The sequence below is a fragment of the Haplochromis burtoni genome, unplaced genomic scaffold, assembly GCF_018398535.1.
Source record: "Haplochromis burtoni strain Fernald_Lab_line unplaced genomic scaffold, NCSU_Asbu1 Contig_1876, whole genome shotgun sequence".
In the NCBI taxonomy this organism is placed as follows: Eukaryota; Metazoa; Chordata; class Actinopteri; order Cichliformes; family Cichlidae; genus Haplochromis; species Haplochromis burtoni.
In genome coordinates, this window is record NW_024584237.1 from 3317 (window position 1) to 20220 (window position 16904).

The window sequence follows — 16904 nt, forward strand, 5'->3', positions numbered from 1 at the left end:
TGTGTGTGTGTGTGTGTGTGTGTGTGTGTGTGTGTGTGTGTGTGTGTGTGTGTGTGTGTGTGTGTGCTGCACAGTGCTATTCAGCATCCTGTACACAGCTTCTTCCACAAAAACTGGGCTCTGAGTAACAAAAAAGGAGAATTGAGGATTGTTTTCATCTTAGTCCAAAGAAGAAATAGAAGCAGTGAGATGAAATATCATTATGCACATGTTTCTGCTTGGCATTATTCGCAGAGCAGCTGTCTGTCTCTTAATATGATTGCATGTATTTGTACTTCTGTTGTAGTAAATAGTGTTAGCTACTTATCATGCAGGGGGATGAATAATAGGACTTCTCTGCCTCACTGTTCCATGTAAATGTCAGATCATGAATATGATTTACTGGGTTAGTGCTCATAACTGGTATCCTGGTGCACATCTTATCACAGTCACAGAGAATGGAGCCCTTTGGCCAATAAAGAAAATAATTAAGTCAGTTTGTGTCTTAGTTATTTCTTTATTGGTTGTGATAGTTCTTTTTAGTATTTTTAGAGTTATTTGAATGAATTTATGTAAAGTCTTCAGGTATGTATACAGTTTGTATGCAGTGTATTCAACTGAGCACTGCAAACAAGCCGGATGGTCCCACTCTTCTTTAACCCAGAGGATAACAGCGTCCATGTTTTCCTAAAAGAATCTCAAATTTAGATTCATCTGACCACAGAACAGTTTTCCACTGTGTCTGTGAAGTTTTCCACTGTCTATTTTAAATGTGCTTTGATTCAGAGGATCATCTTCACATATGTCTTTAACCTGTATCTGCAGTTGGCACAGTGAACTTTGATTTCTGGAAGTGTTCCTGTTGTGTGTTTTTAATGCACTACTGCTGGGGGCCAGAAGATCACAGGCATGCAATATTAACTTCTTGATCTTATATCTTATGCACAAAGATTTCTCCAGATTCCCTGAATCTTTGAATGGGATCTTCTGACTCTTTACAATTTTACAATGAGCAACATTATTTTGAAATTGTTCCAAAATTTGCAGATTAAAGTTTTGCAGACTGGTGAACCTCTGCCCATTTCAACTTCTGAGAAACTCTGCCTCTTTAAGATGCCCTTTTTATACAGATAAGTATAAAAAGTGAGAGTACAGACTCTGTCAGGGATGCTGTCTTCATACAGAGTCATGTTACTGACCTGTAGACAATTAAACTAACTAATTATATAGCACATCTCCAAGTATTTCTTTTTAGAACCAGTTACTTTTCCCGCCTTTTGTGGCCCCATCCCAACATTTCAAAATGTGCTAATCACTTTTGTGAAATAATAACTCATCAAAGTTTAAATATTTGATGTCTTCTATCGTGAATAAAGTGTGGATTCATGAGAGGACACATTATTGCATTCTGTTTTGATTTACATTTTACATAGCATCCCAATATTTTTGACTAAATATAAGACACTACACTGGCAAATGTGACATAAAATGAAAATCCCTTAGAGAAAAACAACCTGGGATTGTAAAGATGCTATTACAAAAAAGATCAGCACTGCACTTATCTGTTCATTTTCACTTCATAATGTAGGCTTTGCATGATCTCTGTTTTCCTATCAGCAATCACATTTAAGAATATGATTCATAATATTAGACATTTCTGTAGCTTGGTCAGGCCTCACAGGAATACTTCATTAAAGCACTTACTCACTTTTACAATCCCCTCCACTCCAGCCTTGACGGCACTCAGTACAATACTTCCCATTCACGAAGAAGTCATCATTAGCTCTCCATGTTCCATTGTTGCAGGTTTTACAATTCTCAAATAGACTGCAGCCTGGAGAGAGACAACGGCAGAGCAAAAAGTAATAATTGAAAACATTTTTTAAGATAAATTGGAACTCCTAGTCATTTGCAGTATACCACAACAGCTCTGATATTTTTTCACAACAATATATTATGTAATATGTTTTGTTTAGAAAAAACAGAAAAGGACAAGTATTTACCTGGATGAACAATACAGGGGTCACATTCATCCAGGACATTGCGGCAGCAGGGAACAGTGTAGCCTACCCTTGTGCCTTTTGATGGACACCGACACTGGATCAGGTGGTACTCACAACACGGGCGACACATCACGTTCCACTGAGAGCTCGGGCAGTTGTCTCCCTTCAGGGCTGTGAAGGAAAAGGAAAATATTTAGATTTTAAATCTAAGAGCTGCCAGTGGAAACCTCAGCATGAGTAAAATAAGTAATCGTAAATTATGTGTTTGTGATTGTAGAAAAATAGTCAACAGTACCAACAAGTCCCTTTCAAATATCGTCTGATGAGGCAGATCAAACTTCCAAGAACATATCACATGATGGTATGGCACCATATTGATCTTTTACAGCAGGTAAAAAACATCAAAATCAAACAGGGCTATACGAGTATACAGTGTGTGTACACCAAATCTCAATTTGCCCTTGTTTAACCTCCTAGGACCTGGCATCCACATATGTGGCCATCACATTTTGACTAAAATACTAAATTTTGCTCTACAAGGGCCTGATATCCACTTATGAGGACATTATACTGCTACTGTTCTATCGAAATTTTAAACAAATATCCTCATATGTGGCTCTCATTTTTCTTAGAAACAAAAATTAGGTAAAAAAAAAAATAGGTAATTTTGTTTTTACATTCATCGGGTCCCAATATGCCCAAAGATCAAAGAGAAATTAAAAATGCATGCTGTGGAAGAGTTTGGGTCTTAGGAGGTTAAACCTAGTGTCACATCGATGCTGATCACATTGAGCAGCTTGAGAACGATCCAAATACATCCCAAAATCCAATTTATGATGCTTCATTTGGAGCACTAATGAATATACCTGCTGTGTGATGGTAGTTTTCTCTCAAACAGAAAACTGCAGTCAATCAGTGAACATGTTTCTCAGGTTATAGCTCCCAAAGGGCAACAAACAATTACAGCTTTCCCAGGTTTAATTCTACTCACAAAGGCAAATGAATTCAACTGTAAAAGTATCCCAGCTTTAGTCACTGGTATGCCTGATATCTGTATCTGTGTACGTTTTACTCTTGTTTCAGTAAGCCACACTGAGTGCATAGCATGAAGTGACTGAAGTCTCAGATGAGCAGAAGAAGTGACTCATAGTTATAAAATAACTCCACAATTAGTCAGCAACTCAGTCAGCTGGCTTATTTCTTGTTAAAACTTTTTTTTCCCATAAAGACACAAAAGTTCACAAAGACGGTCTCATTGGAATTTCAGAATCAGAATATAATATATTTTACTTACCGTGTGTCCAGCCCATTAGACACAAACTGAGATTTAGGAAGAGGTGGAAGATTAGGGGGACGCTCTTTGTGAGGAAAGGAAGCATGGTGGCTGTCAAACAGCAAGAAACCTCCCGAGAAACTCCAAGAAAGGAGCAAAAGCTTGATGATATCCACAGTATCCTGGTCTGTCTGAAGTGTAACTGGCTATAGACGATTCATTTTCCTGTGTTAGCACGGTGGACGGAAATCTTTAACCCATTACTTCCGTTGTGCTCTCATCTTGTGAAAGATTGCATTTGGTCTGAAGTTGTGCACAACTGTACTGGGTCTGCAAGCAGTTCCTGTTCCTCTCCTCTTGTTATGAGTCCGGTGTGTGCGCTGAGTAAGAATGGAAAAATATTGGCAAAGGTAGTGGAAAGTGCATTTAGTGGGAATAAAAAGACGATAATGAGAAGAACAGCGGAAAGTGATGAAGAAAGTGCAGGCAAAAAATATCCATCAAGTCCAGTGAGGAAGGTTTTTAAGGGAATCTTTCTGAAGCTGCAAGTTAGACACTCAAAACCAGTTGTTTTTGCACAGAAACACTTCATGGTACAATTGCAGATTTTCATGTGCATCAAGCCAAATGCGTTTACTGATAGTTCATCATGCACCAGCTGTCATACTAGACGTGACAGCTTCACAACATCTTGGAAAACGAATAACAGATGTACTCTCTAAAGTTGTTATGAAATGTTTATGTGCCTGAAGCTATGAGGCTGACAGCTCATCACCGCCTACTTTATGCCAAAGGTTTCTTTTCCATCGCCTAAGCTTTTAGTATTTCCATATTTAAGTATCTGTTTTCATGCTTTCCCTTACAAGCAGGGCGTGAACAGACAATTTGAGACTTTAAAAGACATGAGGTAAACTTGTTGTGATACCTAATATTCTAGATATTACAACAAATTTAACATTGCTATTAAATTCTTTTTGTTCTTTTTTCTTTTTTTTCTAAATGAGTTAGAGCATTGAAATTATTTATCTTGAAGATGTGGATGGTGTTGCCTTTCACTTCTTTTATTTTATAAATAACAATAACAAAAAAACATGGTTTCATCACATATGTTGATATTAAGTTGATCTACAGTACTTTGCATAGATTTTACATGTCATGTTTGAATGTTTTATGTTCCTTTTAGTCGCTGTAATGGTTTTTGTATAGTTGTCTGTGGGACTTTTCTATTGTTTTTGTTAAAACGTTAAATAGACTGGCCTAAGAAAAGCTCAGGAGAGATAGCATTGGAAACTTTTAAAATTAAAAATAAGTAAACTACGCTTTTATTTTTGAAAATCTAACTCACTGAGGGGTTTTATTTTGAAAATCTGATCCATTTCGGATGATCAAATTTATTTTCTAAAGTTAACTTCGGGTTTTCTAGCTTTACAATTTCACACCATTAAAGCAAACAGTTAACATTTAATATGTAATTTGAGTCTTTTATTTTGTAATTCTGAACATCCTGTAAGTATGCCTCAGCTTTTAGTCTTAAAAATAGAAATGTGGTAAATTGACACATACTTACACAGGACGTTTCTGCTCTAAATCAGTGTTCAAAGTGCATTGTACTTCTAACATGATTCACCGAATTGCTTACATTCATAATTTTTTTTTCTATGCCCAAGCGATTTTATCTAACATTCACACAGTCGTAAGTCGTAAAATGGCTGCGCGTCAGGCAGATTTGGACCCAGACTCAGGACCCCTGACACAAGGAATTAACTTCAAACTCAGCTATAGTCCTGGAAAATCACAGGAAACAACCCAAAACATACACAGAGCAGGGAATTAGCAGAACAAACTGAAAACCTGAAACCATGTCACATAACCACGAGGGAGGACACAACAAAGGGAAATGCACGATTCAGACAATAAATACACACCAGATACCGAGTACAGGAAACAGGTGAGAGACGAGCTAACACTAATCACAGAGGATGAGGCAAGGAAGTAGAACTAAATACAAAGTGAGATTGACAGAAGAAATTACTGGTACAGAGACAGAAAATCAAACAGGAACATTGGGAGTAGCTCAGTTCAGTATCTGGACCAAGACATGCAGAACAGAGGAGCTGGAGATCCAAACACCAACCTTTCAATTGGTAGCCGACCAGCTCTGCTTTCTGAGCTCCAAAGGAAAACTTCTTGCACTAAACTGAAGGCTTTTGTTTTTAAAATCTCATTCATTTTAAAATAAACTGGTGGCTTTTAATTTGAAAGTTTGAAAGGCTGCTGCTCCCTATTGTCACTGTTTTCTATCGTTCATCAGCATATCTGTGTATAAGGCAGACATGGGAAGCTTTAAAGTGTAAATATCAGCTTAAATACTTGGAGTTTTGATGATTTGCCTTTAAACTGAAATATACCAACTAAAGTTAGATAACTTACTCAAAAATATAAGCATTTCTGTTTCCCACACATTATGTCGAACCTCAAACTTGCAGCCAGTCAGGGATGCTGGCAGGCTGGAGAATAAATAACTTTAAATTGGCTGAAATGTGTCAAAGTCCATTTCAAGCAGCTCCATGTATATCAGTTATTTTGAAGATCTAAGGCTTTAACAACTGGTTTGGCTTCACATACAGTATATGCTGAGATTTGAAATGTCTGAGACTCTGTGGTGTCAAGGTTATCATGGATGACACATCCAATATTTAATGTTGCAGGTTGTATATATTGTTAATGTATTATATTAATTTTCATAGAAGTGTTTAAAAAGAGAATGAGCTGGAAATACACGTATATCCAAATAAGCTACACAGGGCTATTGTCTCTATAAATGTGATTATATTTAGCTTAATGAATCAGGGCTTTCTCTTATAGATACATTTGCATGACTTGATGCACTTGTGCACAGTTTGGTCCAGTCAGCAAAAAGTTTGTCAACATTAACATTTAGTGAATTAAACTCATGCTGATTCTTATATTAGTTCTACGAGAAGGCTGCCACACAGCCAACTCACAACTAGTTTGACAAGCTTAAATTTCCTGACAGTAGGAGTTATTCGATAAAATCCAGTTCATCTTGTTGCAAAAGCAATGTAATGAATCTTTATTTTTATTCTTGAACATATTTCCAGTCTTACCTAGCCTGTTACTGAGCCTGACATCTCAACAGCCGTGTAGGTTTCATTTAAAAGAAAGAACTGAATTATGTAGTGCATCTGTAAAGTACCTCCCAGGTTTTCTGGCAGTGAAACTGGCCTTTACAGCTCCGTCTCTTATATTATATTATCCTGTGGTTACATGCCATTTGACTTTCTGAAGCTTCTGTTCTCTGTCCGTGACTCAACATCTTGACTGGTACATTGACTCAAATTTTAAAATGACACCACAAAATTCATTCTGTGTTTGCTGGGGATTAAACGGTCCTTGAGCGGCCTTTGAGGAGTCTCTCATGATGCTGAGAGCTTTCTTCTTGCATTGATCCTTGAAACTGGTTTCCAAGTAGGGGAGTGAGATCCTGATGACCCCTTCAACCATCCTCACACACGGCAAAATCTTCGTGTCAGTCACCATGCAACTTATCAGAATGCTCTCAATAGTACTTCAGTAAAAGATGGTGAGGATTGTGTATACCGTATATATATGTGTGTGGCTGCGCGTGTGTGTGTGGCTTCAGCATCTTAAGTACGTGCATCCTCTACCTAAGTCTCCTTGGCCAGGCGTGTGGTGTTGAGTTCCACAAGAGAGCGTCTCTGATGTAGACAACCAGGAATTTTGTGCTGCTGACCCTTTCCACGGTCAAGCTCTTGATTTGAAGTGGAGCATGCTCAGCTTTTGTTGTGTCCACAATCAGCTCTTGGGTTTTGTTGACACTAAGAGACAGATTGTTGTCTCCACACCACACCAGCTCCACCACTGCTCTGCCAGATGTTTCATCCTGTCTGATGATGGGTTTTATACTGCTGCATCAAACTAGACGAGCTGATTTGTGCTAAGAATTTGGCAGTGCAGTCGTGTGTCACCAAAGAGAGCCTTGAGGCGACTGTTGGTGTGATTTGGTATTTGATATATACCAAATATGTTTTTTTTTAAAAACTGAATTGAACCTAATTTAACTGAACATGAAAAATGATCCCCTACCCCACCCTCTGCTACAGTTTCAACTGAGCCTGGTCATGCTAAATCCTTGGCTATCCGTCACTCTGTCTTTACAGCTTTTTGTAAGCAACAAATACGAACATCTCAATGGTTGTAATGACCCATCTCATTTTAGGAAAACAGATTGGACCTCGCTTATATAATATTCCGACTCCTTACGGAATTAAAAGTGAAGGGGCTGTGTTAGCTTTTATTGCATGATGAGAACCTGTTTCTACACCTCATGGTTTTTGATGGAAAACATCAAAGTAGCAATTAACTCTGCCATCAGTGAAGTGACAACCACTATTTGACCACCACTTTGAGCAGACAGACATGAAGAGGCCTGAGTGATTTCTTATGATACGTGCAGCCTTTGAAGTGGCAGTCATTGCTGAAGATTTTTTCCTCATTCTGTTATGTCAAATCTGACCTAGAGAGAAAGAGATGAGGAGTAGGGGATTATGTATTCCGCATTATGGCACAGTTATAAAACTTTCATCAGTGCCACAAGGCCAAACTCACTGTTGAGATGAGTTCTTGACATCAGAGACCAGTGTTTTTTAGCTCATGTAATTACGCACAGTGCTCTTTCAGCTATTTTAGCCCTCTGTTGCTCAGAGAAATATTTCATTTGGACGTCAAAGACTGTCTCATCCAACCCCACTCCGACATCCACTGGCCTCCATCTTGTGACAATAACCAAACTACCCAGTGAAACACAGAGACCTCTCACCATACACAGTAAAAAGGATTGTGGAAGACATATGATCGCGATACACCAGTTACATGAACCTTGCTGTTAATGTCTTTACCACAAGACTTAAAGATTTCATTTACAACAAAATTAAAACTGCAATAATACATTTAAAAAATGTTTTTGGAAGAAAATTCCTTAAATACATGAGACATATTGGTCAGTATGTCTCACATATTTAAAGAGTTCATTTGGAGCATTGAATGCTAGGGTTGGGGGCTGAATTAGATGGGTCCTACGGAGTACTAATTCATATGAAGTCATTCAGTGCCAAATTTCAGTATAAGAGGACATCTAGGCTAAGAACTACAAACACACATGGCAATGGCGGCAGCTGTGGGCCAAAAGCAGTCTCATCTGTGGTAATGCTTTTTAAAATTCAACACAGACAAAAATCTCTGCAGCATTTGTAATGCTAAACTGAGCTAAGCTAAACTGAACTTTTTCCACTTTGTTAGTTGATGAAAGCACTTACATAGGGAAAGCACAGGAAAAAAGTGTTTGCATGAATGGGTGAATGAGGCAAGCTGTATAAAGTTTCTTTAAGTCCTACAAGTAGAAAAGTGCTAATTAAGAACTAGTCCATTTACCATTTCACCAAATTTATTATAAGCATGCCATTCAAAATAAACACATTAGTTAGGATAGTCTGTTAGTGTGTAACCATCTCACTATAATGATTGTAGAATGCGAATTAATGTTTTTACCCTAAAGCTTGACTTAGACCTACCTACATAGTGAATGGAAACTCTTTTTGTCCCTACACCGCAGTCTTCCACGGCGTTGAAGTCATTGTGGCATTTGTTGATCCGACGTGGTTACATAGAACGTTGACGCACAGGATTAAAATTGGGTTCCAGTTATGCCGTAAGTTATAACGTATATTTGACGCAAAGTATAATTCATATGTCACTCCTCTTAAACGCGTTAATCAATCTGGATGAAATTACTATATAAACTGCCTGGGGTACCATGATTATCAGCATCTATATCTCTTCAGGGAATTGCGGTTTAAAAAGAAGAATAAATATTTTTATTATTCATTTTTGGGTGTTTGTGAACAACCATTTTTCTATCTGACTAAAAACAGTCATATGTATTAGTGATAAAAAGAATAACATTGTAGACTAACTCACATGTCTGTGTTTTAATGCCTTAGCAAAGCAAACAAGCAATGCAGGCCTGACAAAAAGTAACCAATGATAGTACATTACTTTTTAATACTGCACTATGCAAACACTATGACTGTGGCTTCAACATGACCGGTATTGTCAGAGAGTGACCAAGGCAGCTGAGGAGTTGCTACATGGAAGGTTCAACACAGCCAGGCTTTCTTTGGCTCGACAAAACCTAAATCCACAGCCGGTGATATTGTGATGGCGATTATCAACTTTCTCCATTAAATTGGGCCTTCTGCTTTAGGATCTGTGTGTGCCCACATAAAAAGGGGTGCTTCACGTGCCACATTACTCTTTGTCAAAATAACCCTGCACCCGCCAGTCCTTTTACTATCAGATGTTTTGATGACGATAAAATTGTGATAAAAATGTATAAAGAATAGAACAAATAAAAAAGTAAATCCAACTCAGCTGTAACTAAGAGATTAATGCTGCATAAAATTGTTAATCTTGAGATTTGCCACGCAGAGTGATGAAATTAACATTTTAATTCAAGCTAATATATTGATTTTAATGCTGAGTGCACTGTTGGTGATGCTGTTTATTTTTTAACATGATAGCTGCACTTTAGAGTTCAGAATCTTTAAAGTGGGTAAATTTAAACATTAATGACTACTCATTGTGTTCAGCTCTGACTGTCCCATACAAAGGTGCTGTGAAAATCGCTTTAGTTTCTCAGCAGATCAAAGGAAAATGTGTTTTAGGTGAACAGATATTCTACTGCATGACTTTTTAATTTTAGGGGAGCTTTAGGGTCCCTATTAATATATCAATCATAAAATTTGACACCCTGCCCCCCCCCCAAACAGATATTGGTTTGTTGCTTCAAGGCAATACTGTGCAACAAGGGTAGTCAAACACCAAGTTATTCTATAATAAGCTTTATTATTACAACAAGGATGAACAAACAATAAATAAACAATGTAAACGTTTCACAGAACAATAAAACACCAAAATACATGCAACATTTGACCCAAACCCCATGCCCATGCGCATGCGCATGCGCATGCACACACACACATACACACACGTTGCGTTTCCATCACTTCTGGGGACTTTACATTAACTTATATTCATTTCATGGAGACTTATCCTGACCCTACCCATCACAAGTCCCTGCCTGAACCTAACCCAAACCTTATCCTAAACCTAACCTTACCCTAACCCTGACTCAAGCCTTCACCCTTAAATTTAATGATTTACCTTGCAATTTGTCCCCATAAAGTAGGCGAGACCTCACAATGTTTGTAAACAGATTTGTGTCCCCACAACAATAAATAATACACATCCACACACACACACACAATTACTTTACCAACTGACCCCTGAGCACCCAAGTGTCCCTGAAACCTGATTCAGGGATCCACTACTTCACTGTCACTCCCTGAAAGCTCGCTGTCCTCACTTTCTGAGGACAGAAAATGCACATTCCCTTGGTTTCCTTCAATAAAAGGTTTTTACGTCCGTGTCCTGTAATCACCAGTAGATTGTAAAGTAAAAAACATTGACTATGATCATATAAATGCACACAAACACATCTCTACACACATATGCATTTTATTGCCTGAAAAAAAACTAGGCTAACTGCACAGTGTTGCCTTGAAGCAACGAATGAAAATTAAGTTTTACTGTATAAATAAATTTTAAAAAGTAGAACAAACAATCAAATATGCTTCTTAACATATTCATGCACATACAAGTATTTTTATATACATTTATTTCACTATAAACATGTAAAATAGTGATCTTTATCTTACCTCTTAATGGGGATGCCTCTCATGTACTGCAGCTTGCAGAAAGGGACCCCCCCCCCCCAAATGAAAGTCACACCACCTTCAATTCATCATTTTATTGGAAAGAGATGTGGCTGGTAGCATTAGTAGAGAAAAAAAGAAAAAAACGTTTTTGGTTTTTTTTGTGAGGCATGAAAATGTGGTTTGCTGCCTCAGGGCAACGCTACGCAGTAGAGGGTTAGGGCGAAGTACCGAAAACATCAGTATTTTTTGCATCATCAGCTGAATGCATGCAAGTTTCAGTGCTAATGTGATGCAGTCTTAGCGGCTACAGCGTTACAGCTGGGCTTCATCCACGATGTTGGTAACAACTTTCACATATAAAGCATACTGGCCCAGCAGAGAGTCTGTATAACGCAACATGCTGTAAATAAAGAATCGGTGAAAGCTCAAGACTCTAAACATTACTTGCTCCCATCTAGTTTATGTATTCAGCATAAGTTACCATGGTGATTTTTCCTAGTGAAAAGAGAGCCACCTTGATAGAAGGTAGAAGAAAACAGACTTTAAGCTCTACATAGCGTTGTAGCACACATCTTTGGTGTTGTGTTTAAGAATTTTCAATGAGAAAATATTGACAAATTTTGTAAGAAAAAAAACCCATAAATTTGTTATTTTAAAATGAGTAAAGTACTGAAAAAAGGTTATTGAGAGATACTAGAGAGCTATGTAGATAAATAAATATACTGAAAATGACTAAAGTTCATCATATACATTTAATAAAGAAACATTGTTTTATAAGAGTCATTTCTTAGCTTTTATTCATTCATATCAAATAGCTTTATGTTTCAGGGAAACTTCTCCATGTGCCAAGAATCAGCCACATTAAGTGGAAGAAAATATGTCACAATGACTGATCTTCTTTCCCATGTCCCAAATGAGCTACTGACATGACAACCAGGTTCATTTATCGCACAGGGAAGTGAAAGGGAAATGAGGAAAATGAGGCTGGCCTTTAACATTTTCTTAACAAGTGTCACACAGGAAATGATGTCAAAACTCAAACTTTACTACATTTGCTCTGGACTTTTGATCTATGGAAAATGTCTGTATAAAAACTAGTGGTGCAACGGATCAAAAATCTCACGGTTCGGATTGGATCACGGTTTTAAGTCACGGATCGCATCAATTTTCGGATCAGCAAAACAAAAAAAGAAAAAAGACAAAAATTGAACATTTAATTATTTACTTATTGAAGTATTTTTTGCCTGTAAAAAACATTCAACTCTAGACTCATTCCACGCAATTATTAAAAAAAAAATATATATATATATATGGTACAATATAGGGAGTACAGTCTTTGTATCTACCACTCAATTCAATTCAATTTTATTTATAAATCGCCAAATCACAACAACAGTCGCCTTAAGGCGCTTTATATTGTAAGGTAGACCCTACAATAATACATACCGCTCATTATATCGCACTCTGCTGTGATATAATGAGTTGTCACGGTCACGTAGCTTTCCGTTGCCCTGGAGGTCCACCCATTTGTAGTAGTTAGGGCAACAGAAGATGCCTGGGACAGTTCAGCCATAACTTAAATCTTCTCCTGCTCATACATGCTTGGAACGATCTTGCCACTAAAGTGGACGCGAACGGGATATCATAGTTTAAACCCCTTGTTTTGCACAACGGAATACGGCCTCCAGTCTGCAGCTAAACACCCCAATAGCTTTTGTAATAGCTTTAGCCCGGTCGGACTGGGCAGCAAAGGGCTGCTTAAATACCGCAAACTCCTCCGCTCCTCCACTTGGACCGCTAGCACTGGCCATAACTATAGCTTGACCCACCACGCGCACCATACACATACTTTTTTTTCTTCTTCTTTTTCGAATCTTCGGATCACGTGCGTACCAAACCTTGGAGTGGGATCTGTTCGGATTACGGATCAACCATGATCCGTTGCACCACTAATAAAAACTATACATTTCATTTGTCAACTGTAAATCAAAAGAGTACATGTGAAAACTATCATTTCATTAGCAAAGAGACCATAAATTACAATCTTTCATTCTGTTAAACTTAAATGCTGCGATGATTTCATGACACCTTAAAAAGCGAGATCACAAATTATAAAACCTTTTCAAGTAGCTTCTTTTGAATAAACCAGGTGCAGTTATAGTAAACTGTGGCATATGAAAATACATATTCACATATTCAAACAGGTCCTTTTCCTGATCTGCTTCACATTTGTTTGGAAATGTGATTATGAAATGAATATATCTCATGACAATATTTACTTTTAATTTCCAGTATTATTTAGTTCAAAAGCAAGTAGTAAATGGTGTACAGTTCAAAACTGTAACAGACTAAAACATTCATGGACTGCTTTCCTTAAGGATAAAAAAGGCCTGTAGTAGATCAATCACAGTTACACAAGGTTTCTGATTACCTTGTCCCTCACATCTTCAATAAACTTCAACAAATTACCAATTCCCCTAACCTCTCGACATTTGTCACATAAAAACAAACAAAAACAAAAAGACAGGTTCCACAAATATCATAATTAACTTACTTTCCTTTTTCCTCTGGAATAAAAGTTACTTCCTTTGTACTGTCACAACATTCTCAGCCCACATAGATAAAACGCCAAAGTTTATTAACTTACACTGCTTGGTTTTCTTTATCCCCTGAAAGCAATTTTTCCTTTGCTGAGTCCTGAGGGACTGTGTTGGGACTCTTCTTCATTTCTAAACTTTTTACCCAAGTATAAGCAGACGAACCACCAAGAACCATCATGTTACTGGTCCACCACAGCAGGGTTTTAGTGGAAGAGTTGTACACTACTGCGATGACGGTCTGTGTACAGGCCTTTGCAGTCCCTGAGACATTATGCGTGAGCGGGCTTGTATATTTGATCTGGAGCCCTGTAACATAGCCTATGGCGAAACCAAACACTCCTCCGAGAGTCATCATTCCCCAAAAGCTGATGTCAGTGAGACGGCTGAACTTGATGAGCTGGCCCAACTCTCCGAACACAAGGATGAGAGGGAGGAAGAGGACGCAGGCGTTAATGTTGTTATAGTAGGACAGTTTCCAGATGTTTCCATCCAGGGCAGGCATTACCTTCTTAGTATAGATGGCATTGAGAGAGACGCAGGCGCTAGCCAGCACCCCAAAAAATATGCCTGTCCAGGAGAGGGACCCTGTGATGCCTTCCTGGTCCACACCAAGCCAGAAACCACCTGGAAAGCACAACATACAATCAAATATTTTAAACACTTAAATATCTAGTATTTCATTTTTAATCTACACCCATTCAGTGTAACCCTATCCAGTCACTGTAACACTGCGTGTGGCAAAAAACCCCCAGCTCAAAACAATGTGACAAAGGATAGAAACTGCACAGTCTTAGGGTGATATGAAGTGTTGCAATGTTTATGAATGTTAACATACACGAGGTATGAGTGTATGCATGTGACCAGCGTGAATTGGGAGGGTGAGCAGAGCAGAGACAATGAGAGGTTCTGGTAAGGCTGTTTCATGGTGCCTTAAGTCCAGCTTGCTCAGGTGTGCTACATAAACTAGGTCAACTCCACCCACCAGTTTCCTGGAAGTGATTAGAACGAGAAAGCCAACATGGAAAGTGAGCCCTGTGGCTGTCACATGTGGTACAGATCTGCACACGCACGCAGTTCGTGTCAGGAAACAGGGACACACCAGGGAGTTTATTTCCCACTTCCAGGTTATTGTAGAAACTGAGTTTCTGTGACAACCTGACCTACTTCTAAGGTGCATGAAAAAAAAAAAAAAGAGAAAAAAAAATGAGTGTAATCTGACAACGTGAAAACTCCATGACAATGCCCATTTCTAGGCTATCCCAGTATGGAAAAATTTTGAATAGTATAGTATTAACACTGTAACTTTTCCCTCCCTAAAATTTGATGCAGTTCTCTAAAATCAAGTATTATCCAGGCTGTATTTACAGCACAGCAAACTAAAAACTTCTATTGGCCTGCAAACCTTCTGAGTGTTATATTTCATATTTTCTTCGTTTCATACAGTTCTGTGCAAAAGTCTTAAACAAGCCTTCATTTCTTCACATTTTGCAAGCGAAATGTAAGTAGGTGCAGAAAATTTGCAAAGATTTGCACATGGGTCACCATGCCAGGCCTGAACTGTCAAATCATAGTATGGCAGTGAGTTTTAGAGAGGAACGAAAAAAGCTGCCTGTCAGCAGCTAGTGAGTAGTAACAAATGCTTTGTCTTTTGAGATGTGGCGAGGTACGATAGACGTATTCCAGGCTAGCAGTTATCCATGAAATGAAGGTAAAATTTTCAGGTTCTCCACTCACAGCACAGTCTTCCTGTTTTTCCTTTTGTGGCTCCCGCCTCATAAACGTTTGGCCAATATGCAGACTGAAAATTGTCACGTGATTTGTACTGAAGCATTTCGCTTGGAGTTTACAAACTAAATTCAGACCAGAGGTTAAACGAATTACAGCTATTTTAAAAGTATCTTAGATATATCATTATATATATAGTATTATATCATCATATATATATATAATATATAACTTATTACTAGTAATATAATAATATAAATATATATCAGTATTATTATGCAGAACCGAGTGTCCGTTTCCACCACTGTTGGTGTCATTTAGCTTTCTGAAAGGAGAAACTAAGTACAGACTTATTTACAGCCAGTGACCAATTATCACGTGCAAATCATTATAAGGAACATGTCAGGGTAAACGCACCTAATATGATCCCACAGCACCCCAGAGCCCTGAAAGAGGTGGTTTGTTTCAGGATAATGTACGATAACAGCACATTGAAAACTGTGCTCAGAGAGCGGCCGATCGTGTAGAAAGCCACCCCAAGATGTTTCAGGCACAAGTTGTTGAAGGTGATCATGCCGATGAACACGATGGACAGCGGTAGGACCTCCCGGGACAGCTTCACGTCAAACCTGACCGAGGGGAAGTCGATGAGTCGGGGGCACATTTTTGATAGCAGCTGCATGAGCCAGCAAAGTGCAACAGTGACCACACACTGATAAAAAGTGACGAACAACGGCGCGTCCAAGTCTTTGTTGTCCAGCAGGTGATTATTGAGGAACACCATCGTTATCGAGATAAACCAGTATAGCGCAACCACAGCTGCTATTCTCACTGCTCGAAATACGAAAGTCTCTCTGGATTCGTCCCGGTCCATCATTTCAGAACCGCTCAAAGCCATCCTCAAGATGCTGGAGCGCTTCAGCTGTGTCCTGTTCATGAGTGCAGATGAAGAAAACGAACCTGAGTAAAAGCTGGGACATTTACATGAGCTAATACGCCGCTCAAGACCAGCAAACTGTCTGTATGAAAAAGCCAAACATGACTGCTGTTTGGTCAGTGCCGTCATCAACGAGATTTCCGATCTGATATTTTCAACATAAAAGCCCAATTCAAGCCTGACAGAAATCGTTTCGTATTCCCATTAAAAATACTTTGCAAACAGATTTTATGTTTTACTCTGCTTTAACAGGCTAATTGCTAATCTTTGGCTTCTGTTGTTAAAAAGTAAATACTGTAAGTCGTTATTATTGTATTCTCTTCTTTCATTAAGTGAACATTTGCTCTAAGCTTTACTTTTACTTTGACAGGCTTCAGCTCCAACCGGAAGACTCATTAAGCGCCACAACTTCCTTGTTTGAACGACCTCTATTTAATTTAAAGACATGCCCAGTTTGTCCCTGTTTGTTTTGTTTTTATTTTTCTATTAAACTGGGGCTTATTCCATATATGTATGTATATATATATATATATATATATATAAAAACACCCAGCACGCCCCTGCGGGCGG

General features: G+C 38.3%; 2 protein-coding genes across 2 annotated transcripts in view; both read right to left on the minus strand.

Annotated features, from left to right (window-relative positions):
• Positions 1-3633, minus strand: part of LOC102292170 (inactive serine protease PAMR1) — a 6899-nt gene extending 3266 nt beyond the window's left edge. The window contains exons 1-3 of the mRNA XM_005952611.3: positions 3277-3633; positions 1983-2153; positions 1688-1813 (exon numbers count right to left, since the gene is read on the minus strand). Coding sequence (XP_005952673.2) covers positions 1688-1813; positions 1983-2153; positions 3277-3361 — 382 coding nt within the window. The 5' untranslated portion in view covers positions 3362-3633. The remainder of the gene's footprint in view (positions 1-1687; positions 1814-1982; positions 2154-3276) is intronic.
• An 8172-nt stretch (positions 3634-11805) lies between these two features.
• On the minus strand, positions 11806-16466 carry slc35c1 (solute carrier family 35 member C1). The gene is made up of 2 exons (XM_005952609.3): positions 15815-16466; positions 11806-14296 (listed from the first exon to the last, which is right to left on the minus strand). Exons 1-2 carry the CDS (start codon positions 16461-16463, stop codon positions 13716-13718), a joined length of 1230 nt encoding a protein of 409 aa, XP_005952671.1. The 5' UTR covers positions 16464-16466; the 3' UTR covers positions 11806-13715.
• Between the last annotated feature and the right edge of the window lie 438 nt (positions 16467-16904).

Bases quoted from the DNA above. Each gene is read 5' to 3' on its own strand.
- slc35c1 (XM_005952609.3), bottom strand. From the start codon at position 16,463: ATGACGGCACTGACCAAACAGCAGTCATGTTTGGCTTTTTCATACAGA. The intron at 14,297-15,814 runs GTGCGTTTACCC...TGTGCTTTCCAG, and splicing joins GTGCTGTGGGATCATATTAG to GTGGTTTCTGGCTTGGTGTG.